The sequence below is a fragment of the Heteronotia binoei genome, chromosome 15 (genome assembly GCF_032191835.1).
Source record: "Heteronotia binoei isolate CCM8104 ecotype False Entrance Well chromosome 15, APGP_CSIRO_Hbin_v1, whole genome shotgun sequence".
NCBI lineage: Eukaryota > Metazoa > Chordata > Lepidosauria > Squamata > Gekkonidae > Heteronotia > Heteronotia binoei.
Window position 1 is genome coordinate 567,777 of NC_083237.1, and position 27,994 is coordinate 595,770.

At 60.6% G+C, this 27,994-nt stretch overlaps 4 protein-coding genes across 4 annotated transcripts; 3 read left to right on the plus strand and 1 right to left on the minus strand.

Annotated features, from left to right (window-relative positions):
* Positions 1–2,083: 2,083 nt before the first annotated feature.
* Positions 2,084–7,736, plus strand: LOC132584565 (serine protease 55-like). Its single transcript, XM_060256468.1, has 4 exons — positions 2,084–2,291; positions 4,172–4,428; positions 5,647–5,786; positions 7,389–7,736. The coding sequence occupies exons 1-4, from the start codon at positions 2,134–2,136 to the stop codon at positions 7,734–7,736; spliced, it is 903 nt and encodes a 300-aa protein (XP_060112451.1). The 5' UTR covers positions 2,084–2,133.
* Positions 7,737–10,112: 2,376 nt separating this feature from the next.
* On the plus strand, positions 10,113–17,705 carry ZMYND15 (zinc finger MYND-type containing 15). Its single transcript, XM_060256469.1, has 14 exons — positions 10,113–10,199; positions 10,880–11,224; positions 11,343–11,565; positions 12,299–12,436; positions 12,841–13,001; positions 13,136–13,300; positions 13,503–13,589; positions 13,688–13,804; positions 14,350–14,438; positions 14,708–14,809; positions 15,024–15,153; positions 15,282–15,340; positions 16,847–17,007; positions 17,494–17,705. The coding sequence occupies exons 1-14, from the start codon at positions 10,139–10,141 to the stop codon at positions 17,663–17,665; spliced, it is 2,010 nt and encodes a 669-aa protein (XP_060112452.1). The 5' UTR covers positions 10,113–10,138; the 3' UTR covers positions 17,666–17,705.
* Positions 17,706–19,609: 1,904 nt separating this feature from the next.
* On the plus strand, positions 19,610–22,364 carry TM4SF5 (transmembrane 4 L six family member 5). Its single transcript, XM_060255624.1, has 5 exons — positions 19,610–19,819; positions 20,779–20,859; positions 21,292–21,431; positions 21,525–21,717; positions 22,216–22,364. The coding sequence occupies exons 1-5, from the start codon at positions 19,646–19,648 to the stop codon at positions 22,228–22,230; spliced, it is 603 nt and encodes a 200-aa protein (XP_060111607.1). The 5' UTR covers positions 19,610–19,645; the 3' UTR covers positions 22,231–22,364.
* Positions 22,365–22,917: 553 nt separating this feature from the next.
* Positions 22,918–27,420, minus strand: VMO1 (vitelline membrane outer layer 1 homolog). The gene is given in 4 exon segments (XM_060256024.1): positions 22,918–23,222; positions 26,243–26,295; positions 26,297–26,365; positions 27,283–27,420. Coding segments are annotated over 4 exon segments (468 nt in total). The 5' UTR covers positions 27,325–27,420; the 3' UTR covers position 22,918.
* Positions 27,421–27,994: the final 574 nt, after the last annotated feature.

A 27,994-nucleotide genomic window follows, 5' to 3' on the forward strand; every position in this document is an offset into this window, starting at 1 on the left:
TTTGATTCCCCACTCCTCCACTTGCAGCTGCTGGAATGGCCTTGGGTCAGCCAGAGCTCTCTTATCTGGGAGAACTGGGTTTGATTCCCCACTCCTCCACTTGCAGCTGCTGGAATGGCCTTGGGTCAGCCAGAGCTCTCACAGGAGTTGTCCTTGAAATGGCAGTTTCTGGGAGAGCTGTCTCAGCCCCACCCACCTCACAGGGTGTCTGTTGTGAGGGAGGAAGATAAAGGAGATTATGAGTCACTCTGATTTAGAGAGAAGGGTGGGGTATAAATCTGCATTCTTCTTCTTCTGTGAGAAAGCAGATGGAGAGCAAAGCCAAGTCCCACTTGGGGGTGGGGGCACAGGGAAGGAACAAAGGAAGGCGAGGAGCAGCAGAACACCCCAGGAGGAGAAGGGAAGGGGTGGCGAGGGGTTCCAGGGCACAAGGCTCGCCAGGAAACATCTAGTCGGGATCCATAAGAGCAGCGGAGGGAGGCAGGGCCGTAGCCAGGATTTCATGTTCAAATCATAGAACCATAGAGTTGGAAGGGACCTCCAGGGCCATCTAGTCCAACCCCCCGCACAATGCAGGAAACTCACAAACCCCTCCCCCTAAATTCACAGGATCTTCATTGCTGTCAGATGGCCATCTAGCCTCTGTTGAAAAACATCCAAGGAAGGAGAGCCCACCACCTCCCAAGGAGGAAGCCTGTTCCACTGAGGAATCGCTCTAATGGTCAGGAAGTTAGAATCATAGAGTTGGAAGGGACCTCTCAGGGTCACCTAGCCCAACCCCCTGCACAATGCAGGAAACTCACAAACCCCTCCCCCTAAATTCACAGGATCCTCATTGCTGTCAGATGGCCCTCTAGCCTCTGTTGAAAAACATCCAAGGAAGGAGAGCCCACCACCTCCCAAGGAGGAAGCCTGTTCCACTGAGGAACCGCTCTTACGGTCAGGAAGTTATAGAATCATAGAGATGGAAGGGACCTCTAGGGTCATCTAGTCCAACCACCTGCACCATGCAGGAAACTCACAAACCCTTCCCCTAAATTCACAGGATCTTCATTGCTGTCAGATGGCGCTCTAGCCTCTGTTGAAAAACCTCCGAGGAAGGAGAGTCCACCACCTCCCAGGGAGGAAGCCTGTTCCACTGAGGAACCCCTCTAACGGTCAGGAAGTTCTTCCTAATGTTGAGCCGGAAACTCTTTTGATTTAATTTCAACCCACTGGTTCTGGTCCTACCCTCTGGGGCCACAGAAAACAATTCCACACCATCCTCTCTAGGACAGCCCTTCAAGTCCTTGAAGATGGTGATCCTATCACCCCTCAGCCGCCTCCTCTCCAGGCTACACAACCTCCGAGGTGGGGCCTTTAGCAGCATTTTTGTTGGGGGGCCCAGGGGGGGGGTATTTGGTTTGGCCCAAAACATTTTCTCTGCTTCTCAAGCTACAGCCCCCCCCCCAGCTAACTCAGTAAACCTCCCAGCTGGCTGCAAGTGGGCTTCTCCCCCGCTCCCTCCCCCTGCCCATCAGAAGCCCCTCCAGCAGCAACGGTGCCCTTGTTCAGGGAGGTGGCCAGTGGGGGTGACTGGAGGGGCCATATAGATGTGAATGGGGTGGCCTGGCCCCCCCAGGGTCCCACTGTAGCTACAGGCCTGAGGGAGGGCGAAGGCTGGCCCTGAGAGACTTGTGGGGGAGGGGCCATGGCTGTGACATCATTTGCCAGAGTTCTGTGACCTCACAGGGTGTGCCGAGAGGCCCCTCCCACTCCGGGCGGCTGCCATGGACTTCTGAGTGCAGCCAATGGCCCCTCTGCTGCTCCTCCTCCTCCTCGCCCTCCTGGTCTTCGTCCCAGGGGCTGGGGCCTGGGCAAAAGGTACTGGGACTTGGGGGGGGGGACCTGTGCCCTTCCCCTGGCCACTTCCACCCCCCCCCCGGCATCTTCCCCTCCCTCCCTCTCTCTGGGGTGATCTCCCCTCCCTCCTCTGACCAGGATGCCCCAGGCTGACCCCCCCAAGGGACTCGGGGCTGGGGGTGTCTCTGGGCAGGGAGGGGGGCAGAGAGTTTCCTCACCAGGGCTCTGTTTCTCTCCTCCTCTTCAGCCTGCGGCTTTCGGCCAGAGTTTGACGGGCCCCTGGCATCGCCCATGTCCGGGGGCCGCATTGTGGGGGGCACCAAAGCCCACCCTGGAGAATGGCCGTGGCTGGTCAGCATCCAGACCCCCAAGTACCACTTCTGCGGGGGAGCCATTATTCACCCCTGGTGGGTGCTCTCGGCGGCTCACTGCTTTCAGGATGCCACCAGGTACTGTGCGGGGAGGAGATGACGGACCAGCCCCCCTCTAGAAGCCCAGCCCTGCACCCCTGTCCCTCCCAGGAGAAGGGGGGTGAGGCCTGGAAGCACGGGGGGGGGGGGGGGCTCCTCCTGGCATGGCTCACGGGGGGGGGGTGGATCTTGAAGGGTGCCCAGGCAGGCAGAATCCACAAGCTTTGCTTTGGGCATAACTTTGGTTGCTTCCTTGGCAATAAGTTGTAGCAGCCCGCTGTGTTGGTCCCAGGCACAATCCACACACGAGAGGCAGGGAATACTTCTCCCCTACTACTCCCCCCCCTCAATCAAAATGACATGAAACAGAGTGCCAGCTGTCCAGCCCCCCCCCCTTCCCCAGGTCGCTGGAGGTCTCCCTTCTCTGTCTGGTGTTGGGAAGTGAGGCAGGAGCTGCAGTTGCACTGAGGGTGGGGGGCCTGAAGGAGCAGGGCCACAAGCCCCCTCCCCCCTTCCTTCTGCTCCCCTGCAGGCCAGGAAAATGCCCCCCCCCCGTCTCTGCTCAACAAGGATACCCCCCTCGTTTTCTGCAGGGAGGCCCCAGCAACCACTAGGGTGGGCCCTCCCCTCCTCTCCCGGCTACTCCCATCAGCTGCGCAAACAGGATCCCCTGTTAGATTTGGGGGGGGGGGGGGCTGCCAGAGGGCTTCTGGGCTCCAACCTGGCTCCTCTACTGGGGGGGGGGGCACAGAGCCCTCTGGGCCTGCAGTGCCATGCAGGGTCCCTGCCCCCCTCCTGCTTCAGGCCCAGAAGGGACCCTGGAGAAAGGATCCGTCACCACTGCACAATACGGTGGGCTCCCCCCCCCCACCCCTCCGTGCTGCCCCACTGCAGGTCGGGAGTCTGAATAGGCGTGGGGGCTGTTGCCAGCGGAGCCTTCAAACGGCAAGGAAGACTGGTCTGTCCAGGCCTCAGGCCAAGCAAGGATGACATCGGGGGTGGGGGGAGTGAAAACCCACGGCCTTCTCCCCACACCCTCGACTTCTCCTAAGTGCCTCAGAGGGGCAGTCCAGTTAGTCCCTCTGCCTTGCCGGGTGCACAAGATGGAGTCCCACGATAAAAGCGTGGCTGAAACAAAATGGCTCCCAGCAGCCAGCTCCTCCTCCTACATGGCCAAGAAGCAGACACTCCCTCCCCCCTGCCCCCTCCCCTCGTGGGCCCTCCTTCCCTGCATTCTTCCCAGCAGCCCCCCTCCCCCCAGCCTGTGTCACTGGCTTTTCCAAGCCCCCCAGCTGTTTGGTGGCTCTTCAGTAAGTGAAGCCTGAACTCCTTCTCAGCATGCAGAAGCCAGAAGAAAGGTCTCTCGGGGCATGTAAAGAGTGCAGGCCCAGTTCATGACGTTCTCATGTGGAATTCCAGGTGGGAGGCAGGCAGGCATTTATTAACGGGGGTCTCTGCCAGTCTCTTGGGTCTACTACTTCTCCTGGCAGAGAATGGGTGTTGTTATGAGCCCAGTTGGCCCTGGGATTAGCAAGAAGATTCCCGGCAAACCCACTTCCTGGCTTCCCATCCTGATGAGGAATTCTGCAGGACTCTGAAAGCCTGCACTATTTTGGCTGCTCTCCTCGGAGCTCTGCTTCTGACTGGCTTCGGCACAGGCCTCGCCCAGCTGCCAACAGCTCTTGGGGCCCCAGAGGCCTCTCTGCTGCCCAGCCCTGAACACCCAGCAGCGGTGGCTGCCTGTCTAGCACCCGAGGGACCTTCCCGTCGTCATCCGCAGCCCCCACGCACCCTCTTCTCAAAGCCCTCTTTGGAGCGCTGCAAGCCTCCCGAACCTCCCCTCCTCTGCTTCCGACAAAGAGAGCTGTGTTTTGCGAAAGCTTCTGCTCCTGGACTCTTTCCTTTCTCCCTCCCCTCAGGAGCCACAGCCTGAAGGTGGCAGCCGGCAGCAACGTCCTGGGGCAGAACAACGTCACCCGCTGGGTGCGCCGCATCTTCTGCCACCCGCTCTACCACCCCAAGACCTACGACCACGACCTGGCCCTGCTCCTCCTCCAGGAGCCCCTCCCCTACAGCATCTACCACAGCGCCATCTGCCTGCCCGACAGCAACACGGTCCCTGATGACGACATGTGGGAGAGCTGCTTCGTGGCCGGCTGGGGGCTCACCAAAGCCGGTGGGTGGGTGGGCAGGCGAGGGACCCAGCCTGCATTTGGGGGGTGCCCCAGGCCATGCTGGGAAATGCCCCCTCTCCCCCCCCCCCCGCTTCCTGGCTGGATTGGTGGCCTGGAACTCAAGAACTGGCGGCTTGGAACCCCCCCCCCCCAACTGGGATTGTCCCTCCCTGCTTCGGTGGGCACCTGCCGGACTGGTGCGTGGAGGATCCCTCTCACCCAACACCTACCTCCACTTGAGGGCGGGCGACCAGTTGCCCCAGAGGCTGGGTTGCCAACCTGTGAGTCTGGGATGACAAGTAATCTTCAGACTCCCCCCGCCCACCCTCCCTTTGGAGAGCAGATCCTGTGGCATCATTTCTCCACTAAGCTCTCCCCACCCCCAAAGTGAAATCCCCATGAGGGCATGGAGGCCAAGGCCTTCCTGTGGATCCCTGCCCCCCTTATCTGCCCACTAACTCCCCTGCAGAGCCATCCATTCTGGCCCCCTGCCTGCCGCCACCCCACCCGTGAGTTACTCGCTGAGTAAAGGAGAGCTTGTTTTCTGAGCCCATTTCCCAACAACTTCGCTGGAAAGGAAGGAAAAGCTTCCGTCCACTTCCTCCACCCCCATGCAGGATTTGCAAACCTCTGTCAGGGCCGCCCTTTCTTGATGGAGGCATCCTGGACTCTTCCGCCTTTCCTCTTTTTAAGACAAGGCAACTAGAACTGCACATGGGATTCCACGTGAGTCCACACTGTAGCCAGGCCTGGTCCCCTAGGCAAGGCTAGCTGCTGATGCCCCCCCTTCCACTGATAACGTCTCCGAGTCACAGGGAGAGTGCCCAGAAGGCTGATGCCCTAGCCTAGGCAATCACCTCTGACTGGAGCACTGCTCAATAAACTAGGGGCCAGCATCCCCCCCTCACTTCCTGCCAGTCCAAACCTCCAGCAGCAGATAGGTAAAGTGGGGGGAGGGGTCTCCAATGCTCCCCACCCAAAGCTTCATCTGCCAGTTTGCCCACCCCCCGCCCAATGCCAAGAGTCCCTCCTGCAGCTCTTCCCAGCCTGCTTTGCTTTTCACCCCTGGGGGCCAGACTTGGTGGGGGGAGGGAGGGAGTCCTCACCTTTGCAGCGGGATGGCCCCTCCTGGCTGGGCCCGCTAGAGGGGCTGTGGCCTCCCCCCTGGGTCTGCAGTCCCCAAGTCCGCTGGCTGAGGCAGGGCCCCCCCTCTCTTCCAGGGACCAACCGGGCCTCCTACACCCTGCTGAAGGCCCAGGTGGGCATGGTGAACTGGCTGCTTTGCAAACGCTGGCTGCCTTCCCTGACCAGAAACATGGTGTGCGCCGGATTTGAGGAAGGGGGCCGGGACGCCTGCCAGGTAGGGGGGCACTCTCCGCCTTGCCCCCTCCGAGGGCAGCTCTGGGCCCAGAAGCCAAGGCTGGGGAGGTTGGGGGAGCTTGGGGGGGAGGGCGCTGAAAGGGCAAAGGGGGCATGGGGGGAGGAAATGGGGAGAGTGCAGGCGGGGGCGGGGGGAAGCTGGCTGGGAGAGCATTCCAGAGCCCGTTTGGACCAAACTGCATTCCTTTTGCTGCTTCTGCAAAGATGCCTTGGCTTCCTTAGTTGAACAAAGCGGGAGTCAAGTGCACCTTTAAGACCAACCAAGTTTTATTCAGAATGAAAGCTTTCGTGTGCTCTCTAAGCACACTTCATCAGACGAGGGGATCAGGCATCCTGGGCTGAAATACATGCAGTTTGTTGATTAAGAGGGCAAACCGGCTGTGATCACATGGTGAAGCTGTGGCGTGGCCATTTGGTCTGGATAGCCTTAAAAGGTAATAAAGTTCCCTGCCAGTTGGTGTTTCCGCAAATCTGGGTAAATCACAAAAGGACATGCATTTCCTAGCTGTAGTCCACCTAATTTACTTATCAACATCAATCTATACATTATAAACATCATTCTAATCTGCCATTAGGGCAGCCGTCCACACAACACTCTCCTCCCTCCCTCCTCCCGCTTCTGCGTTCTCTCGTGCTCTGTGCCCTTCTGGTGTGGGGGAGTTCTTGGAGGAAGGCTGCACATTCTCCCTCAGGAAGGGGAGGGGCTGTGTGGAGCCTTGCTGCCTGCGGCTGGAGCTGGAAAGTTTGCAGCAGCCTGGCCCCAGACCTGGGGGGGGGAGCTGCCTGCAGGGCCACTCCAGGCCAGAGAGGGCTGCGATCCAGGCAGGCCGGACAGGCCCTGCTCCCAACCTCTTCCCCTCGCAGTGCAGTTTGCGCCACCTGGCCCAGCAGAAGAGTTGGTGGGAAAGGAAAGACCCCACCCCCCTGGGCATTGGCGCCTGCAGCCTCCTCCAGAGGATGGGCATTCTGGCCTTGGAGCCTGGCAGGGCTGGATCTGGGAGGGGCAGAGGGGGTGCGCCAAATGGGGTATGGAGTCCATTGTGTTCTATGGGACCATAAGACAGAATGGCCCATAAAAGGTGTCATTTTTTAATTTCCTCCCCCTCAAAAAACAAGCCTGGCCCCGAGAGCCACCAGAGGAGCAGGCCAGGGACTTGTAAGGGAGGGGGCGGCTCAAGCAAATGCCATGCGGGGGGGGGGGCTTGCTGGGCAACTAGAGCTCCCCCCCCCTTCCCTGCTGCTTGCCACGTCCCCTCCCCACAGCCGCCAGCAGGGGTGGGGGTGGGGAGGGTTACTCGATTCAGGTTCAGAAACGCCTGGAGATTTGGGGGTGGAGCCTGGGGGGACACAGGGACCCCAGCAGTGGGGTGCAGGGCCACAGAGCACCCATTTGATCTCTGAAGTCTGGAGAGCAGCTGTAATCCTGGGGGCTCCCTGGTCAGCCAGTAAGCTGGAGGCTGTCGGTGAAAGAGGGGACAGGCTTGGCAGAAGACTTCCTTCCTTCCTTCCTTCCTTCCTGAAGATGTCTGCCTTTAGGATGTTGCCCTCACCCGCCCCTCCCTTTTCTCTCTTCCGGCTGCAGGGAGACAGTGGTGGACCACTCATGTGCCGCCCGCCCGGCACCGGCACCCCTCCAGCCTGGTACGAGGTCGGGGTGGTGAGCTGGGGCCGAGGCTGTGGAGAAGCCCGGAGCCCGGGGGTCTACACTCGTGTCTCCAACTTCCAGTCCTGGCTGGAAACCACTTCGGCCCAGGCCGGCCGACCCTTCCAGGTGCCTCAGACCCCCCTGAGCCACGCCCCCATGCATGGAGCCCCCCAGCTCTTTGACCCATGGCCTGAGGGGGGCAGCTCCAGCCTGCGGGTCACCCTCAGCCTCCCCTGGTCTCTGGCAGGGGCCGGGCTGGTCCTCAGCTGGCTGGAGCTGCTATGATGGACTGCCTGCCCACCGGGGGGCAAGAGGGCTTCGCCGCTGCTTCAAGGAACGCTGCAGAAGGCTGTTCTGGGGTGGGGGGGGCAGAGATCAATAAATATATTCTTGAGTCACCTCGGCTCTCTTGATGGGCAGGAGGCAGGGCCTACCTCTCCCCCAGGAAACAAGGCTTGAGGGGATTCAATGCAGAGCAAGAACCTGGGGAGGTGGAAGAGAAGAGGCTGCAATGTGCGGAAACAAGATCTTGGGGGTACGGGTGGGCCGCAAATTAAATATGAGCAGCCAGTGTGATGCAGCAACAAAAAAGGCTAACACAGTTATGGGGTCTATTGAGGTATAACATGGGATGGAGAAAGTAGAGAAAGAAGTACTTTTCTCCCTTTCTCAGAATACAAGAACTTGTGGGCACTCAATGAAATTGCTGAGCAGTCAGGTTAAAATGGATAAAAGGAGGTACTTCTTCACCCAAAGGGAATTCACTGCCACAGGAGTGGAATTCACTGCCACAGGAGGTGGAGGCAGTTACAAGCATAGCCAGCTTTAAGAGGGGATTGGATAAAAATATGGAGCAGAGGTCCATCAGTGGCTGTCTCTGTCCCTGTCTCGGCTTGGCTTCGCGAACGAAGATTTAAGAAGGGTGCAATAGTCCACGTCTGCACAGTATATATGTGTGTGTATATGTGAGTGTGTATATGTATGTGTATATATATATATACACACACACACACACACACACATTGGCCCCTGTGTGACACAGTGTTGGACTGGAGGGGCCACTGGCCTGATCCAACATGGCTTCTCTTATGTGACACAGAGTGTTGGACTGGATGGGCCATTGGCCTGATCCAACCGGGCTTCTCTTATGTTCTTATGAGACACAGAGTGTTGGACTGGATGGGCCATTGGCCTGATCCAACCGGGCTTCTCTTATGTTCTTATGAGACACAGAGTGTTGGCCTGGATGGGCCATTGGCCTGATCCAACCGGGCTTCTCTTATGTTCTTATGAGACACAGAGTGTTGGCCTGGATGGGCCATTGGCCTGATCCAACCGGGCTTCTCTTATGTTCTTATGAGACACAGAGTGTTGGACTGGATGGGCCATTGGCCTGATCCAACCGGCTTCTCTTATGTTCTTATGAGACACAGAGTGTTGGACTGGATGGGCCATTGGCCTGATCCAACCGGGCTTCTCTTATGTTCTTATGAGACACAGAGTGTTGGACTGGAGGGGCCATTGGCCTGATCCAACAGGGCTTCTCTTATGTTCTTATAACATCCAAAATGCAAGAGGTCCTACTCCCACTGTACCCAGCATTGGTCAGGCTGTATCTGGAGTCCTGTGTGGAGTTCTGGAGGCCTCCCTTCAAGAAGGATGCGGATAGAGTGGAGTGGGTGCAGAGGAGGGCAAAAAGGATGCTCAGGGGCCTGGAGACCAGGAAGCCCTGCAAGGAGGAAAGGCACGGGGGGAGGGGAACTTGGGAAGGTTCAGTCTGCAGAAGAGGAGGCGGGGGGGGCAGGATTGCTCTCTGGAAGTCTTTGGAGGGCTGCTCCTTAGAGGAGGGCAGGGAGCTGTTCCTGTGGGGAGCAGAGGAGAGGACTCACCATCATGGGTTTAAGTGAAGGGCTGGAAGGTACAGCCTGGATACGAGGGAAAACATTTTACAGTCAGAGTTGTTCAACCGTGGAATCAGCTGTGGTGAGCTCCCCCCCCCCCCCAACAGCAGTCTTCAAGGGCGGCTGGACAAACACTGATCAGGGATGTGCCTCTAGGCTGATCGTACCTTGAGCTGGGGGCTGGACTAGATGGCCTCGATGGCCCCTTCCAGCTCTGTGGTTCTGTCCTTCTAGGCAGGGGAGGAGGAAGGGGAAGCTGGAATTCAGCCCAGGAGCCAAATCTCACTAAGGAGGGGCCCTCTCCCAGTAAGGAGCATTTGGGATTACTCAGGAGTCCGCAGCAGGCCCTCTGGGTGTGCTCTGCTCAGAGGCATTCGCTTTCTTACTGGCAGGACACAGCTGAGGAGCTGTTGAGCCCCTGGTGGGAGGGGGGCCGGAGGGGAGGCCTTTCCCTGCAGGAGGAGACCCCTGCCGAAGAGTCCACAGCCCCTGACCCCGGCCGGCTGGGCAGCTCTGGCCTCTCTTGGCCGGGCGTGGAAACTGGCCGTGGGTGTGTTTGTGTGTGTGTGAGAGAGAGAACACTTCTTTCAGAGAATTGTCCTGTCTGGAACTGCCCTGGCCATGGCGGGGTGGGGGGTGGGCGTACTTGATGATTTGCCTCCTGTCCCAGAGCCCCAGACTACCTCCGCCTGCCGAGGCTGATGGGGGGGCCAGGGAGGGTCCAGGGAGCAGGGGAGGGCACTGCCAGGCCATTTGCCTGCCAGCCCCCGGTTCCGGAACCCCGTGATGTCACAGGGCAACCAGGGCGACCCTGGCTATTTACCTTCAAAAGCAGGACTCGCTTCAGGTAGTTGGGGGCACCAGAGCTGGCAGAAGGCGGGGGGGGGGCTGGGGGACACTTCTTCTGGGACCCCCCCGGGGTCTGGGGGGGTGGCATGGCTGGCCAGGGTGGGGTGGGCCTGACCTTCAACCCCCCCTGAGCCAGATGTGGGAGGGGCTGCTTGGTCAGGGGCCAGGGAGGGGCTAGAAACCTTCCCTGAGGAAAAGGGCCCCTTCTGCTCTCAAGGCAGGCTTCCCATTATGCTCCCCACACACACACACCCCTTGCTGGCTGCTGCAAGCCACTTGCTGAAGACCCCCACTGGATTGGGGCCCGCTAGCTCTCCTCTCCTCCCCCCGTCTCCTTCACTGCCAGTCTGGGGCCCCCCATGGTCACTCAGTTCGGTTGCCATGTGTGGGGGGGAGGCGGGTTGGTGGGGAGGCACGGAGGGGGCAGCCCTGGGGGTTTGGGGCTCCAATGGGGCAGTCGAGGTTGGTGGCAAGAGGCTCCAGTCGTCTCCTTCAGTCCAGCCAAGGGAGGTGGGAGCCGCTGGGGGTGGCCTGGGGCTGCGGGAGCTGCCCTGTTCTCTGTACATGCTCTGAGGAGTGGGGTCTTACCCTCCGGGGCAGCCCTGGAGAGAGCCTCTGGGGTGAGCCCCAGGGGGCCGGGCTGCCTCTCACGGCCTGGCCCCGGCGGTCCCTCCCCAGATATGGAGTTTGTCACGGGCTACCGGGCAGAGATCCTGGACTTTGCAGAGCTGCTCTTTGGCTGGTATCGGCGCTTCCTGCTGGACTCGGCCGGCCGCGGGGGCAGCGAGAGGCGCAAGCGACAGGAAGCCTCCCTCCGGCGCCTGCCTCCGGATCCGGCCCTGTGGGTCTTGCACGTGCTGGCCAACCGCACCCTGGCCTTCACCATCCCCGACCCCGAGCAGCAGGTGGGGAGCCGCTTCTACAGCGAGGAGGCGCTGGGCCTGAGGGATCTGGATCGCTTCATCACCTTCGTGAGCACCGGGGAGGAGGAGGAGGAAGAGGAGGCCGCACCCTCGGAGGCAGGTCAGTGATCCGGGGACGGAGGCTCCGCTCTCAACGTGCCCCACTGGAGGCACGCGCCCTGTGGCAGCCAACCTGTATGCACACCTGCCCCGTCCCTGCCTCTCTCCTCCCCCTGCAGCCCAGCCCCTCTGGCGCGTCGACCACCTCTTGCTCCTGACGGACGAGCACAGCACCATCCTGGGCTTCGACTTCTTGCTGGGGGGCCCATCGGGGGCCTCTGGGCGGGAGCCCCTAGAGGCCCGCGCTGTCGCTCTCCTCTGCCACAGCATGGCCTGCCCCCTGGGGGCTGGGGAGCCCCGCCGACCCAAGGCGCTCACTGTGGGAGACCCCGCCCTGCACAGGTGAGGAGGGAGCCCTGCTGGAGGGTGGGGAGCAGGGCAGAGCAAGAGCCCAGCTGGAGGCAGCTCTGAAGGCTTCTTGGGCTGAAACTGCAGGCCTGGTCCTATCCGCTGCTTTCTCTGCTCCAGAGAGGGGGGGCACAGTGCCTGCAACCTGCTGTTTTGGGGAGGGGCCCACCATTTCCCTTCCTCTCCCAAGCACCACCTTCCATGGCACAAACGCACAAAGGGCCTTTTGGGGGGCAGGAGACAAGGAGGGGTCGTTTTTTGCCTCCTGTTCATGCTCTCTCCCGTTTTGTGCATGAGCCCTGCTGGACCAGACCTGGGAGGGGCCATCGTGCCCAGCACCCTCCTCCCTCACACGGTAGCCAATCCGTTCCTCTGGAGGGCCAATTGAAGCCGTGGCTTGATGGCCCTGGGATTCAGGGGCTGGCTGCCTCCCCACAGGGAGGTGCCCTGGAGACCCTAAGCCCCTCTCTCTAAAGGCCATCTCTGCCTGGGGCACTTCAGCTCCTGGGTCATCGAGCCCCCTCACACGCCTGTCTTTGAGCTACTGGGGGCACCGTTCAGACCAGCCAAGTTTAACTCTGGGTCTAGGCTTTTGTGAAAGTGAAAACGGGCCAGGGGCCGCTGCGGGGCTGGGGGCCGAAGCCCACCTTCTCCTTCCCCACCACGCGGGTGCTGAGCCTCAGGACAGGATGGGCCCCTCCTGGCCCTTTTCCTCCTCCTCTTGCAGGGCCCTGGAGCCGCAGCTCTCTCGGCTGGGAGTGAAAACGGGCCAGGGGCCGAAGCCCACCTTCACCTTCCCCACCACGCGCGTGCGAGCCTGCCACGTCTGCAAGCGGCACAGCTTCGAGGGCCAAGTCACCGCATGGTGAGCAGGTCCCTTTGGCCACAGGAGGGGCTGGCGCAGGGCTGGGCGAGTCTGGCACGGCCCGCTTTGCCCACCCACATGCCAGGGAGGAGCAGCCCTGAGATTTCGTGGGGCGTTCTTGCACTCCCGGGGCACGCTCTTTCTCGGGGGCCGACTTCCAGGGGGTGGCTGGAGCCCCCCAGGCAACAGAGAGCAGCTCCCCTGCAGAAAAGGGCCACTTTTGAAGGCCCCACCCAGGTCAGGCTCCACCCCCAAAGTCTCCAGGTATTTCCCCACCCAGAGCTGGCCCCCCTGCCTGCTCCCTCGCCTCAGCCTGGGGGGGCACAGAAGGGGGGTTGGGGAAGCCCAGACCGCTCCACCCCCACGTGCTTCTCTCTCTCTCTCCGGTGCCCCCCCCCCCGCAGCCAGCACTGCCAGGCCGTCCTCTACTGCTCCGAACGGTGCCGCAAGCTGGACTGGAGTCGCAGCCCTGAGGACATCGGCCACCAGTTCTGGTGCCAGCGCATGGCCAGGTATATGAGCCACGCCCCGGAGCTCGCCAACCTGCCCTTCACCTTCACCACAGGTGAGGAGTCCTGCCGGGCGCGGAAGAACCTGGCCTGGCTGCTGCAAGGGGGGCAGCCAGAGGGCCATGAATGAGACTGGGTGGGAAGCAGGGGGGGATGGGACTCACCTCTCCCTCTCCCCTCCCCTGTGCAGAGGTGACCAGTGAGAATTTCAACAAGGAAGGCTTCCTGTCTGCCCGGGGCCTGACCCGAGGATACTGGGCCGGGGAGAGCATGCTGGTCCGGGCGCCTGACTACGGCGTGGGGCTGCTGGGGGGCAGCAGTGGGGCTGAGGAGCCCCTGACCTTCCTGCACAGTGGTGAGAGGAGAGCGAATGGGGGAGGGCTTGGGAGAGCCCCCTCCTCAAGTAGGGCAGAGATGGAGCAAAGGACGGCTGCCGCTTCTGGGGGCTCATGCCCTCCCCAAAGGGCTCCACTCCACAGCCCCCCCCCCCCCGGCCCAGTCCCAGGGGCTGCTGCCTCTCCCAGGGCTCTCAAGAGCTGACCCGGCTCTTCTCACAGGGAACCCCTTTGAGGGCCTGCGGCCAGAAGGAGGGACAGCTCTGCCCCCCGCCCCCTCGGAGCCCCCAGCCCCACGGACCTTCTTCGGTGAGTCGGGCTGACAAGGAAGGGGGCAGTGGCTGCTGACGGGGGGAGGCAGCCCGGTCGCTGACCCCCCCGGCTCTCCCCCCCCTCCGCAACCACAGGCTCCTGGAAAGAATACTACCAGTGGCGGGGCCTGCCCCTGGGGGCCCCCCTGGCCGTCCTCCTCAGCTACCCCCTGACCGCCTACTACATCATCACCCAGCTGGCCCCCCAGCACTGTGAGTACCCCGGGAGGAGGCAGGGGGCCCCCCCAGACAGGAAGGGTCTCCAGGCCTCCTGGCCGCCCAGCCGGAGCCAGAGACGGGGGTGGGGGGGAGGAGCCAGAGGGAGTCCTGATAAGAGTGCTGGATGTGCACCCCCCCGCCCCGCACCCAGTGTCTCAGAGCAGCTCACAATCTCCTTTCCCTTCCTCCCCCACAACAGACACCCTGTGAGGTGGGTGGGGCTGAGAGGGCTCTCCCAGCAGCTGCCTTTTCAAGGACAACCTCTGCCAGAGCTATGGCTGACCCAAGGCCATTCCAGCAGGTGCAAGTGGAGGAGGGGGGAATCAAACCCAGATGTCCCACATAAGAGTCTGCGCACTTCACCACTTTCCCTCCAGAAGGCCGCAGAGGGGACCCCCCCCTCGCCCCCCACAAGCTTGGCTGGTCTTCCAGATGCGACAGGAGGAAGCCCCCCCCAGCCCGCGCGGGGGGGCGGAGGGGGCAGCAGGCTTCTTCCTTCTCCCGGAGGGGGCGCAGCCAGCCAGTCCCGCTGCTTTCAGTTCCAGAGCTGAACATCCTGAACAAGCAGTCGCTCCGCATCCACGTGGTCGAGGCGGGCAGGGAGTTCGGCGTCCTCATGGTCTTCTGGGTGGGTCCTGGCGGGGGGGCAGCTGGGCCTCCGGCGCTTTCCCCGGGGAAGGGGCGCCCGCACCGCAGGCAGTGGCCCCTCCCGCCCAGGCCCTCTGCGCAGATGGGGAGGGGCAAACGGGGGTGCAAAGAGCCCGTTCCCAACCCCCCGCCCGCTCACCCGGGAGAGGGCCGGGAGCTCTGGGACTGCCGCTGCTGCGACTTCTGACAGGGCTCCGCCCCACCGGTGCCAGCCTCGGCGCTGGGCCTGACCTCCGCCTCCCCCCGCAGGAGCTGTCGGTCCTCCTGCCTCACGTCTCCCTGGAGCTGCTCTTTGTGGGGGGCGCCCTGCCCCCCGAGCTCGACGGCCAGCAGTTCCTTCTGCAAAGAGACGTGAGTCCCCCCCCCCTCCTTGCTGGCTGCAAAGGAAGGCAGAGAAGGCGGCCTCCCCTCGGCGCCCCGCCCCGCCTGCTCTCTGCTGTGGGGGGGAGGGGGCTGGGCTCTCTGGCCCTTGTGCCCCCCAGTCCCTCCCCCGGGTTTCGGACCCGCTCTCCGCAGTCTGCCTCCCTCCTGAGACCACTCACTCCATGCGCTTCTCTCCCCGCAGGAGGACCAGGGCGTCTCGGTGCAGGCTGGGGGAGCGGCCAGATCCAAAGGGGGCCGCCGGGAGCTGCAGCTGGGCTTCAGTGCCCGCCCCTACCACCTCCTGCAGGCCCCCAAGCCCGACCTGGTCATCGGTGAGCGGAGGCTGGACGTGGCTTCCCCGGGAGGGGGGGCTGGAGCTCCTGGGCGGGGAGGGGGGAGGAGAGGAGAGGAGAGGAGAGGCCCAGGCTGGCCCTGACCTCAGGCCCCTCTCCCCGCCCAGGGTTCAACTCTGGCTTTGCCCTCAAAGAGACTTGGCTGAGTTCTCTGCCTCGACTCCAGGTAAGTCTCCTCCCCCCCCCCCAAGACTGTCCCCTCAAATGAATCCCCTTCCATGGGGGGACCCCCCCCCAGACCTGGCATTCTGAAGGAAAGGGCTTCTGCCAGCCCAGTCAGCCACTGCCTGCACTCCTGCCTGCCTTCTGTCCCCCCCCCCCTCAAGCTTCCCACAAACTCTGTGGAACTGAATGATTCAAGGGCACTTTTCTACAACAGCAAGAGAGTCACGGAATCCTAGAGTTGGGCCATCTACTCCAACCCCCTGCACAAGGCAGGAACTTCACAAACACCTCTCCCGCCACCCCCAACACACACACACCCAGTGACCCCCTGCCCCAGGCGATGGCCAAGCAATCCCCCACCACCCTGCAAACTGGCCTGGAGAGAAACTGACCCCAAAGTGGCAATCAGCATTTCCCTGGGTATGAAAGAACTAAGCCCTCATGCAGCCCTTCCTGCCTGAATTCACAGGATCCTCATTGCTGTCAGGTGGCCATCCAGCATCTGCTTAAAAACCTCCAAGGAAGGAGAGCCCACCACCTCCCAAGGAAGCCTGTTCCACTGAGGAACTGCTCTAATGGTCAGGAAGTTCTTCCTAATAGAATCATAGAGTTGGAAGGGACCTCTAGGGTCATCTAGTCCAACCCCCTGCACAATGCAGGAAACTCACAAACACCTCCCCCTAAATTCACAGGATCCTCATTGCTGTCAGAGGGCCATCCAGCCTCTGCTTAAAAGCCTCCAAGGAAGGAGAGCCCACCACCTCCCCAGGAGGAAGCCTTTTCCACTGCACTGAATGATTTGGTTGCAGTTTCTAAATGATTCACAAAGCTTCTTGGATAGATGATTAGGGACTGTGGTCTCAACTACTGTGTGTAGCTGGATGACACCAGGATCTTAGGATGGGATTTTGAGTCACCTGCCTCGCCTGCTCTTAGATTTCTGGTTGATTCAACAAATCCCATTGCATTGTTCATGGGAATGGCCCGTTCTGTCAACAGTACGGTCTCCATCTGTGCAATCGAGCTGGAGTCTAAGCAAGAAAAGCAAACTTTGAATAAGATGAAGGAAGGAAGAAATTTTACCTTGAGTGTTTGTCCAAAGAGATATGCTGGCCTCAACCGCAACATTTCCCCAGGTGGAACGGTGAAGCCCAGCACTGTTATCCAAACCATCAGGCCGTCCAGTCTTCGCACGATTCCAGAGGGGGCATATTTGTAGCAAGGGGCGTTTGTCCACACTGAGGTTTCAATTCACAATTTGAAAACCTGAATTTCCCATGGGAACTCTGGAGGGGGGTCATGGGTGTTTCTGCCGGATGTGATCTGGCCTGGTCCTCTTTCACACCCAGACCCACGAGCAAAGGGGCCCCGTGATGTCTGGGCCCCACAATGATATGTACCCCTCTGGCTGGGGCCCCACTTTGAGATGGGCCAGCAAGAGATGCCTCTCCCAGAGGGGCTCTGGGCTTCTCTCCACCTCTGCCCCCTTTTCTGTCTCTGCCCGCAGTCCCTTCGGGTCCCGGCCTACTTCACCGAATGCAGCGAATACAGCTGTGCTGTGGATGAGGCAGCTGTCTCCATGGCAACGGGGGGCACTGCCAGCCCCGCCCACATGAACCCCTTCCGCTCACCCTTTCGCCAAGCTGGCATCGACAACGCCATGCCCTGGTGGGTGCCAAACTTACCTCTCTCTCCCCAAAGGGGATCTTCTCCTTGGGCTGCACCTGCCCACTGTGGGTGGGCTGACATGGGGGACCACTGACCCACACTTGGTTGATGCCGGACAACTGATGGGGGGGGCTAAGCATAAGCCTCCCTCTCTCCAACCAATTCCCCCATCTACACCTACCTGTCTGGTGAAGTGGTTACATTTTTGCAGACTCTAATCTGGGAGAACCAGGTTCAATTCCCCACTCCTTCACATGAAGCTGCTGAAGTGACCTTGGGGCAGTCATAACTCTCTCAGAGTTGTTCTCTCAAGAGCAGTTTCTGTCAGAGTTTTCTCAGCCCCACCCACCTCACAAGGTGTCTGTTGTGGGGAGGGGAAGGGACAGGAGACTGGAAGCCGCTCTGAGCCTCCTTCGAGTGGTGAAGGGTGGGGTATAAATCCAATCTCTTCTTTTGCCCCTTTGACCTCTGACCTTTCCTCACCAGGTACGCCAATGCCTTCATCTTCCACCTGATCTACAAGGCGGCCACCACCAACCACCGCCAGACTCCTGCCCCGCCTTCCCCGCCTCTGCCAGCCAATGGCAACCCGGAACCCACACGTAGCCGGCGCAAGGAGAAGAGGCAGGCCCGCACTGGAGGGCGCCGGCGCAAATGATGCTTGTGGGGAGGGAGAAGAAATAAAGGAGGGGACCTCCCACAGTCTCCTTGTGTCCTTCTGAGCCCCCAAACCTGGCAGTGGCCATGGACAGCTATAATATATTATAGAGGGTTCCACGCAGTGATGAGGCCAGGTGGTAGTGAACAGCATCAGATAGGGCTGCACTCAAAGACCAACTCCTGGGCCAACTACATATACATTCCAGGTTCCCGCACTAGCGTCCTATTGGACCATTCAAACCAGCAAGAGGGCCATGATTGGAGCAGGGCAGCAGGGGTTTGGATCCTCTTGCCCACTGTTCCCGAGTCCCCGAGCTCAGCCCGTCAGGCACCAATGAGCCAGGCAAGAACTCCATATAGACACATGATTGCTCTGGGAAGACCTCGCCTGGAGTCTGGTGTTCAGTTTTGGGTACCACATTTTAAGAAGGATCTAGACAAGCTGGAACGGGTCCAGAGGAGGGCGACAAAGATGGTGAGGGTCTGGAGACCAAGTCCTATGAGGAAAGGTTGAAGGAGCTGGGCATGTTTAGCCTGGAGAGGAGGCGGCTGAGAGGTGATACGATCACCATCTTCAAGGACTTGAAGGGCTGTCCTATAGAGGATGGTGTGGAATTGTTTTCTGTGGCCCTGAAAAGTAGGACCAGAACCAACGGGTTGAAATTAAATCAGAAGAGCTTCCGGCTCAACATTAGGAAGAACTTCCTGACCGTTAGAGCGGTTCCTCAGTGGAACAGGCTTCCTTGGGAGGTGGTGGGCTCTCCTTCCTTGGAGGTTTTTCAACAGAGGCTAGATGGCCCTCTGACAGTGATGAAGATCCTGTGAATTAGGCAGATAATGAGAGGGAAGGCCTGTATCAGGGCTTAGTTCTCGTGGCCTTTCTTCCATGCCCAGGGAAATGCCAATCTCCACTTTTCTCCAGGCCGTTTGGCCTGGGATCCTGGAGGTGTCCCCCCCCCCCCCGCCATCTTTTGAGCAAGGAGCAGGTGTTAGTGGGGGTGGGGAGGTATTTGTGAAATCTGTGCAGGGGGCTAGACTAGATGACTTGGAGGTCCCTTCCAACTATGATTCTATGTGGAGGGAGGTGGTGTCTGCAGAGGACAGAGTTTGGCCAGGAGAGGGAGCTCAGTGTGTGTGTGTGGGGGGGGTGTCTTTACTCTGGGACTTCCCCATCCTCTCTCCAAAGTGGCCCTGCAGGTATTGGGGGGGGGGGAGCACATCAGCTCAGCCAGCAGCTGGGGGAGGGGCTTCAGGGGGAAGAGAAAGCTCCCTTAAAAAGCAAAAGCCGCCCAGGTGTTTTCTTTTTCCCCTTTTTGTTCTGCAAAGACCAGAGCCTCCTGCTTGGAAAGGCAGCACTTGGAGCAGGAAGAGAGGAGAGGGGAGCTCGACTTTGGGAGTGACTAGAGGGCACCGAACACACCTGCCAAGGGGGGCTGCTCAGGCGGGTGAGGCTGGACAGGCTGGGGCTCCACACAGAGCATCCCCCACCCCCAGTGCCTTAGCTTTGTACAGCCTCCTGTCCTTTGCATTCAGGCAGCTGCCTTGCTCACAACAGCCCTGCAGAGGAGATGGATCACAGAATCCTGGAGTTGCAAAAGACCTCCAGGGCCATCTAGTCCAACCCCCTGCACAAGGCAGGAAACTCACAACGACCTCCCCACACAACCCCCCCCCCTGTGGCTCCTACTCCCCCTGCAGAACACCTTGTGGTCCCCGCCAGGAGGGAGGGGAGGGGAAGGGCTGTGGGACTCCTGGCCACTGGAACGTCCTGTGGGGCCCCGGCTGGGACAGGCCTTGGTGCCTCTCCCCCAGGAGCTGCTCTGGCCCGGCGGAGGGAGAGGCGAAGGCAGGGATAGAGGAGGAGGTGGCAGCTCTTCCAGCCCTTTGCCCGCCTTATCTGCTGTGAACCAACACCCACGCCCAGGCCTCCCTCCGCGCCACTGTCCTCCTGCTGCCCACTCTGCCACTGCCGCCCGCCATGTGCACGGGCAAGTGCTCCCGTCTGCTCGGCCTCTCCCTGCTGGCCATGGCCTTCGCCTGCATCGTGGCCAATGTCCTGCTGATGTTCCCCAACGGAGAGAGCCACTGGCCGGCCGGCCGCATCACCTGGCAAGTCTGGCTGCTGGGGGGGCTCCTGGGCGGGGGCCTGATGGTGAGTCCCTCCCCGCCCCGGCTGCTCCCTCCCTCCCTCCCTCGGGCACCTTTTCCCTGCCACGCTGGAGGGGGTGGCTCATGGGGGGGGGGGTCCTTGGATTTCCAGACCCCAAAGGAAGGCGCCAACACCTGTGGGGGGGGGAGGGGGCAGACTGGCTTCCTGGAGACCTGGATTCTGCCCGGCTTGTTCCGTGGGGCGTCTCTGCGACCAGGCCAGGCCTGAGAGTCTGGGGCAGGGGCTCTGGGGATGCCAGCCCCCCGGGTGGGGGTGGGGGGGATGGACTTTGGGATCCCCTGGAAGGACAGCTTCTCTCCAGGCTCGAGAGGCCGTCTCCTGGAGGAAACTGGTGCTTTGGACTCCTCCCCAGGTTCCGCCCCCAAATCTCCCAGAGTCTCTCCGCCTCCAGGTGGCAACCCCACCAGTGGTCCCTTACACCCGGAGGCGTGACAAATAGGTTCGCTTGACCGAGGGTGGGGGGAGGATGAAACCCACCGATCTGGCAGGGCCCCTGCTGCTGGGGGGGCAGCTCTGGAGGGCCCCGCCCAGGCTCCCTCCGCCTGCCCTCCTCCCGGTGGACTTTGAGCCAACTCAGCCCCCCCAACCGCCGCCCCCCAAGATAAGAGGCTTCAATTTATCGTCATGCGGCCGGGGGGGGGCGGGGAGGGCAGCGGAACCTTCCTGGGGCCCCCCCTCAAGGGTTGCCGCTTCCGGGATGGGGGGCAGGGCTTGGGGAGGGGGCGGGCCGGGGCGGGATCAGGTAAGGCCACAAAGCCCCCCCCCCCGCAAAGCTGCGTTTTCTCCTGCAGGGGAAGGGCTCTCAGGTTCCGGGAGATCTCCAGGTCCCCCCTGGAGGCCGAGAGCCGTGGGGCGCCCTCTGGCAGTGGGTGAACGGGGGCTCCTGCAGGGGCTGCGCTGAGGGGGGGCGCCTGACCCTCTCTCTCCCCCTCGCCTGGCAGGTCCTCTGCACCGGCTGCTCGGTGGTGCGCGCCGGAGGGAAGGGCTGCTGCGGCTACGGCTGTTGCGGGAACCGATGCCGGGTAGGCGTCTCGCCGGCGGGGAGGGCAGTGACCCGCGAATGGCTGCGGTGGCCCTTGCAGGCGGCCTTCCCCCTAAGTGGGGGGGGGCTGCTGAAGAGGGAGGGAGGGGGCAGCCCCGGGGGACGCGGGCGCTGGGTTGGCAAGGCAAGGGCCCTCGACGGACGGCCTGCCCGGCCCGGCCTCTACGCAGCACCCCCGGGCCCCCCCCCGGGCGGTGGGGTCGGGAGGGGGCAGCAGGGGGCCCGGCCGGCTCCCCGGGAGCTCCGAGGGACTCTCGCCTCCCCCCCCCCCCCCCGCAGACACGTCGTGCGTCCCTCCGCCTTCCTCCTTGGGCCGTCGAGTCTGGCTCGGCTCAGGCCAGGCCGGCGGGCCTCTTTGGGGCGGGTGGGAGCGAACGAGCGCCGTCTCCTAGCCTTGCCTTGCGGGCTGCAGATGCTGAACTCGGTCTTCTGTTCGGCCTTCGGGGCGCTGGGGGGGCTCTACTGCCTGTCGGTGGCGTCGAGCGGCCTGGCCAAGGGGCCCTGGTGCGAGACGGCGGACGGCGAGTGGAGGGCGCCCTTCCAGGACCTCAGGTGAGGGGGGCGGTGGCGCAGCGGGAGGGGGAGATTGGTGCAGCCCCCCCCCCCGATCTCAGCATCCCTCCTCCTCTCCCCCCACCCCGCCAGTGTGAGCTACCTGAGCAACCAGACCCTGTGGGAGCAGTGCGTGAACCCCCCCAACGTGGTGCTCTGGAACGTGGTGCTCTTCTCCATCCTGCTGGCGCTGGGCGCCCTGGAGGTGCTGCTGTGCGGGATCCAAGTGGTGAACGGCCTCCTGGGCACCGTGTGCGGGGACTGCCGCAAAGCAGCTGACCGCGGGGTAAGAGGGACTGAAGAGGGCCAGCTCCCAGAATGGGGGGGAGCAGTCTGGCACCCCAGGCACGGCTGACTTCTGGCACCCCCTCCCCCCCGCAGACACACACACACACAGATAATGTCACCAAGCCAATTTAGCACCCCTAGAAGGCTGGCACCCTAGGCAGCCACCTAGATTGCAACCACTGGGAAGGGATTCCTCGCCTCAGGCTAGAGGAAGATCCAGAGGGGGGCAGCAGGACAGGAGGGAGGGTCTGGAGGCCTCTTGCCTAGAAATCCCACCACCACCACCCCCACCCCCCGCCAGCCCTTTCACTTCCTTCACCACACCTGAAAGGTTTGCTCAGTGTGTTCCGCTCTGATGTTTGTGAACATTCTGTGACTCCAAAGCAACTCCTGGGGGGGCGGGGCTGACACCTGCCGGGGGGGGGCCACAAGGTCCCCCCTCTCCCAATAACGGTGAGTTCTGCATCCTGATGGCTGCTGTGGTTTTCTCTGGCAGGGCGAAGGGCTGTGAGACTGCAGCACACAACGGCAAACACTCCTGCCCCCTCCCCCTCCCTCCCCACTGGACAGCTGCGGCGCACTTTGCATGAGGGCTTCTTTATTGGACAGTCCATCCGGGACAGAAATAAACCTCTCTGGTTGTGATGTCAGAGCCTGGAGACTGCGGGGGTGGGGGGGGGAGGTCCTGGGGGAGAGCTGTGGGGTGGGGACTGAAATCCGCTCTGGAATTGGGGAGGGGGAACCTGGCCGTGTGGGAAAAGGCCTTTCCTACCCCTGCGCCAGGGCCTAAGATGACAGCAGTTGGGGGGGGCAGAGTCTTCTGAGGGCACACTCTGAAGCTGTAAGTGGAGACTGCAAAGTGGGAGGGGGCACATCAGGGTGAATTAACAGAGACATGGCTGCAATGGGGAATGGCTGTACGGTGGACAAGAAGACTCTCTACACGTGCTCTGAGGCAGCTCATTCCGAGATGAGCCCTAGCAAGATCTGGGCAAACACTCTGTGCATGCTCAGAGGCACTCTCAGCACAGGTTCTCAGGTGAGCAGGGGGTCCTGGGGGGGGGGGTCGGCTGTTGGAGCTGGAGAAGGGGCCCTCGGCCAGGGTGGTGGCTTCAAGGCCCTTCAGGACAGGAGGGGGGGGCAAACCCATATGGAATGTCCCCCAGGGGTGGGGGGGGGCTTCTTCCCTCTAGGTGGGCTCAGTGGTTGCAGCAAAAGAGGCGGACATCATTGAGAGCTGTGTCATCCCTCAGGGCCCCGCGTGGCATCTCCATCTTGGTCTGGATTCCACACAACCCCTTCGGGCAGAGGGGGCTCCATGCTCCATACTCCCCCCAGGACAAGCCCGGGCCCTCCAGGTTCTGCCCACCCGAGCAAGCAAAGCGGATGTTGGTGGCTCCCATGTTGTCCTGTATTCCACCTCGCATCTTCTCCACTCGCAAGCAGAATCTCTGCAGATACCCGCCGGAGGGGCACCAGACGGGCTCCGACCACTTCCCCCACCTAGAAGGAGAGAGGGGAAGGGAGGCTGGCTGATGACAGAGAGTGAGGACGCAGTGCAGAGGGGGGAGGCTAGCTGGTGGCATGCCCTGCCCTCCCATCCACCCTCACTCCCGCTGTTGCAGGGGCAGCCCGTACTCCAGCAGTGCTCACCAGCTCGTGTGGGACTCAGGAGCAGAAATGGGCAGGAGGAGGAAGCACAAAATGAGGCTGGAGGGGGACGAGGAGGGGAGGGCAGGGAGGGGGTGGTCATTTCACAGAGTGGGTCACACCAGGTGGGTCTGAATCAGCAGAGCGATGACTGAGTCGAGGGGCACCTGGGGGACCAATCACGTTTGTTCAAGGCGTTCCTCGTGGCCCCCCTCCCTTCCTCCGAGGTCTGCGGAGGTGCCCACCCAGCAAGCTCTTGCCTTGGTCCTCCAGGTGCCCCCGGGGGGGGGGGAGAGGACTCAGCCCATTTCTCCTCCTGCTGCTGCTGTCAAGACAGGGCTATTAAGGACTAGATGGGGGGGGGGGGAGGAACAGAACCCTTCCTCATTCCCACATAGAAAACAGGAGGAGGCTACATTGCAGGGTGGGGGATATTTTGCCCATGCCTTGGGCAGACAATCCTTTTCATAGAATCATAGCATTGGAAGGGACCTCTAGGGTAATCTAGTCCAACCCCCTGCACAAGGCAGGAAACTCACAAATACCTACCCCAAATTCACAGGATCTTCATCACTGTCAGATGGCCCTCTAGCCTCTATTTAAAAACCTCCAAGGAAGGAGAGCCCACCACCTCCCAAGGAAGCCTGTTCCACTGAGAAACTGCTCTAATGGTCAGGAAGTTCTTCCTAATGTTGAGCCGGAAACTTTTGATTTAATTTCATCCCATTGGTTCTGGTCCTACCTTCTGGGGCCACAGAAAACAATCCCACACCATCCTCTCTAGGACAGCCCTTCAAGGACTTGAAGATGGTGATCCTATCACCTCTCAGCTGCCTCCTCTCCAGGCTAAACATCCCCAGCTCCTTCAACCTTTCCTCATAGGACTTGGTCTCCAGACCCCTCACCATCTTCGTCGCCCTCCTCTGGACCCGTTCCAGTTTGTCTGTATCCTTCTTAAAATGTGGTGCCCAAAACTGAACATCAGACTCCAGATGAGGTCTTACCAGGGCAGAGTAAAGCGATACCATCACTTTGTGTGATCTGGACACTAGACTTCTGTTGATACAGCCCCAAATTGCATTTGCCTTTTTAGCCACCGCATCACACTGTTGACACATGTTCAGCATATGATCCACTAAGATCCCTAGATCCTTTTCGCATTTACTACTGCTAAGACAAGTCTCCCCCATTCTATAACAATGCATTGGATTTTTCCTACCTAAATGCAAAACTTTACATTTATCCCTGTTAAAATTCATTTTATTGGTTTAGCCCAGTTTTCCAACCTCTCAAGGTCATCCTGTTTCTATCATCTTCTGTGTTTGCAACCCCTCCCAATTTAGTATCATCAGCAAATTTAATAAGCATTCCCTCTATTCCTTCATCCAAATCATTGATAAAGATGTTGAACAAAACAGGTCCCAGGACAGATCCTTGAGGCACTCCACTTGTCAAGAAGATGAGGAACCATTCACAAGCGCTCTTTGGGTGCGATCTGTCAACCAGTTACAGATCCACCTAACGGTAACAGTATCCAAACCACATTTTACCAACTTGTCAACAAGGATAGTATGTGGAACCTTATCAAAAGACTTGCTGAAATCAAGATAAACAATGTCTACAGCATTCCCCTGATCCAGCAAGGTAGTCAGTTTCTCAAAAAAAGAGATCAGGTTAGTCTGACAGGACTTGTTCTTGAGAAAACCATGCTGGCTCTTAGTAATCAATTCCATTCTTTCTAAATGTTCCAGGACCGACTGTTTGATGATTTCTTCTAAAACTTTTCTAAGTATAGACGTCAAGCTGACAGGTCGGTAGTTACCCGGATCCTCTTTTTTCCCTTTCTTGAAGATGGGGATAACATTCGCCCACCTCCAATCTTCCGGCACCTCTTCTGTTCTCCAAGAATTAAAAAAAAAAATAGCCAGAGGCTCAGAAATTACATCCGCAAGCTCTTTTAGGACCCTTGGATGCAATTCATCTGGCCCTGAGGACTTAGTTTCATTTAAACACTGTGGAATGGCTGCTGCGTTGCTGCCGGAAGCGACTGGGGGAGGGGCCTTGGAGACGGCCTTTTGGGGTGGCTGTTGTGGCCCCCACTTGATCTCTCCATGGTGTTGCATGCGGCAGACATGCAGGGAGACAAGAAAGCATGGAGAGGCCAGCAAGAGGTGGGCTGGCCTCGGGGTGGGGGGGCAGATAGCTTTGGCAGAGGTCAGGGACTGCCTCTGGGACATTTTCAATACAGGGCAGTGCTTAGGGCCATGGAGATCCAGCCAAGGTAGAGCTTCCTGAAAGCCGCTTTCAGATGTGTGGAGAAGACCCTGGGAGAGGGATTTGTGAGTTTCCTGCATTGTGGAGGGGGTTGGACTAGATGACCCTAGAGATCCCTTCCAACTCTAGGATTCTATTAAGAAGAACTTCCTGACCATTAGAGCTGTTTCTCAGTGGAACAGGCTTCCTCCTCGGGAGGTGGTGGGCTGTCCTTCCTCGAGGTTTTTCAACAGATTCTAGAGGGCCATCTGACAGCAATGAAGATCGTGTGAATGTAGGGGGAGGTGTTTGTGAGTTTCCTGCATTGTGCAGGGGCTGGATTAGATGACCCTGGAGGTCCCTTCCAATTCTATGATTCTATGACTTGGCGAGCCAAAGCAAGGAAGGCCTTGGGACCCCTGAGACTGGACAGGGGGGCTTCTGGCTATCTGGACCCATCAAGATGGATGGAGGGGGAGACAGTGGCACCAACCCCACCCCCAGCAGAGGCTCCCTTCTCCCCACATCTAGCAGCCAGGACGGGGGAGTGGTGGCAGCCAGCCCCCTCCCCAGCAATTCTGCAAACCCCTCCCTGAGGCACCACAAAGTGAGGTTCTCACATGCCACTCTGGGATTCCACGGTGTGGACTTCGTGCTTGTCCCCGCGGCCCCCCCCGGGTGCAGTGCAGCCGGATCCCATTCAGCCCGGTGTCATCGTTGGCAAGGCCCTGATAGGCTTCCACCTGTGCAGGAAGAAAGAGGGCTGCGTGGGACACAGGAAGACGACATCCATTGCCTGCATCCTCGGGGTGTTTTCGGTCAGGGATGCTGCCCGCTGCCCCACGGCCTGGGGTGGGTGGGCAGGGAGAGGAGGGAGAGATGCCAGACGCAGCCTCCAGGAGGGGACGGGACTGATGGCCCCAGGGACTGAGGAGGCAGGCCGGAACCCTCTGTGTCCGTGCACAAAGGGGGATGGGGGAGGGAAGAGCTACTCCAGGGTATTGTTTGCTGGCCTGCCCCCTCCCTCAAAGGCTCCTCTCTGCCCCCTCCCTCCAAGGCAAGCCCCCCTTCAGAACTAGCAGACCCACCTTTTCTCTCTCTCTCTGTGAATGTGGAAGTCATGTGACCTCTAGTGACTGACCCCTACTGGCCTGAGAGGTGGCTGAATACAGCCTGCCCAACTCTCCCAGCTCTGGTACTCCAAGGAGGTCTCCCATCCGAGCAGTTGCCAAGATCCCGGGGCTTGCAGCTGGCCTCCTGGATGCAGGCTCATGGAGGGAAGGAGCGCAGAGACCGCCAGAGTCTAGGGCCAAAAGCCCTGCTGCCCTCTGCTGGACTCCGGCTGTCTCCAGCACCGGGGTGGGTGTGGGGGGCTCACGGCCACTGCTAGAGGCGAAGGGGAGCCCTGGATCGATCCTGGCCTCTGGGCCCTCCTCCCTTCGCTGGAGGTGGGGAGAGGGTCTTTGCAAGGGGCCACTGGCTGCTCCTGCATGGCGAGGCCAGGCCAGCTGTGATGCCGGTCAGAAGAACGCCCCCCTCCAGTGATGGAGGCCCTGGGCTGCGGTGGTGGCAGCACTCCTTCCTTTCCTCGGCCTGCCTTGTGTGGAGAGCGAGCATCCCCGCCTGCCCCCTGAATCCCCCTCAGCAGCAAGAGGGTTACCTTGAGGCTGAAGCCCGTTGCGTAGGTCCCTTCGGGGCACATGTCCTGCCAGGCCCAAGCACCCCAGGGGCCGCCGTTGGGCACCTGGATGAGGGAGTGGTATTCCTGGGCCCCTCTCCCCTCTGCCAGGGCCCCCGAGAGCAAAGCCACCAAGGCCACGAGAGCCTTCCACCCTGCCATGCCCCTCACCCAGCGACACACTGCCCGGGCACGGCAGGCTTGGGGCTTTTATGCCCTGCCCGCACAGGGCATCTGGGGCACGCCCCACCCCACAGGGATTGGCCTCCTGGGGGACGGCGTAGGGCTCGAGCGGAGGCCCCCTTGGGTGCTGCCAGGCCGGTTGGGCTGGTTGGGATTAGCCGAGTTGGGCCACAAACAAAAGAGCAGCCTGAAAGCTGAGCCTCAGCCCGGGGAAAGGCGTTCCGGCATCTGGGGGTTCCTTCTGCACCTCCCACCCCACCAAAGAGCTGGAGCTGGGGGGGATCTGTTGGCAAAGGGCAAGAGAAGCACCCTTGAGGGTCACCCCTTCCTTCCCCAAAGGCCTGGCCTCCCCCAACAACCCTTCTGTCCCCCTCACCATCCCTTCATGCACTTCTGGGGGGGGGTCCTAAGCAGGAAGGGATCTGGTGGCAGCTTCCAGGCTAGGAAAGGAGGGGCTTTCATGACTTAGCCAGGTGCACAAAACATATCTCAGTCCCCAGAAGATACCAGC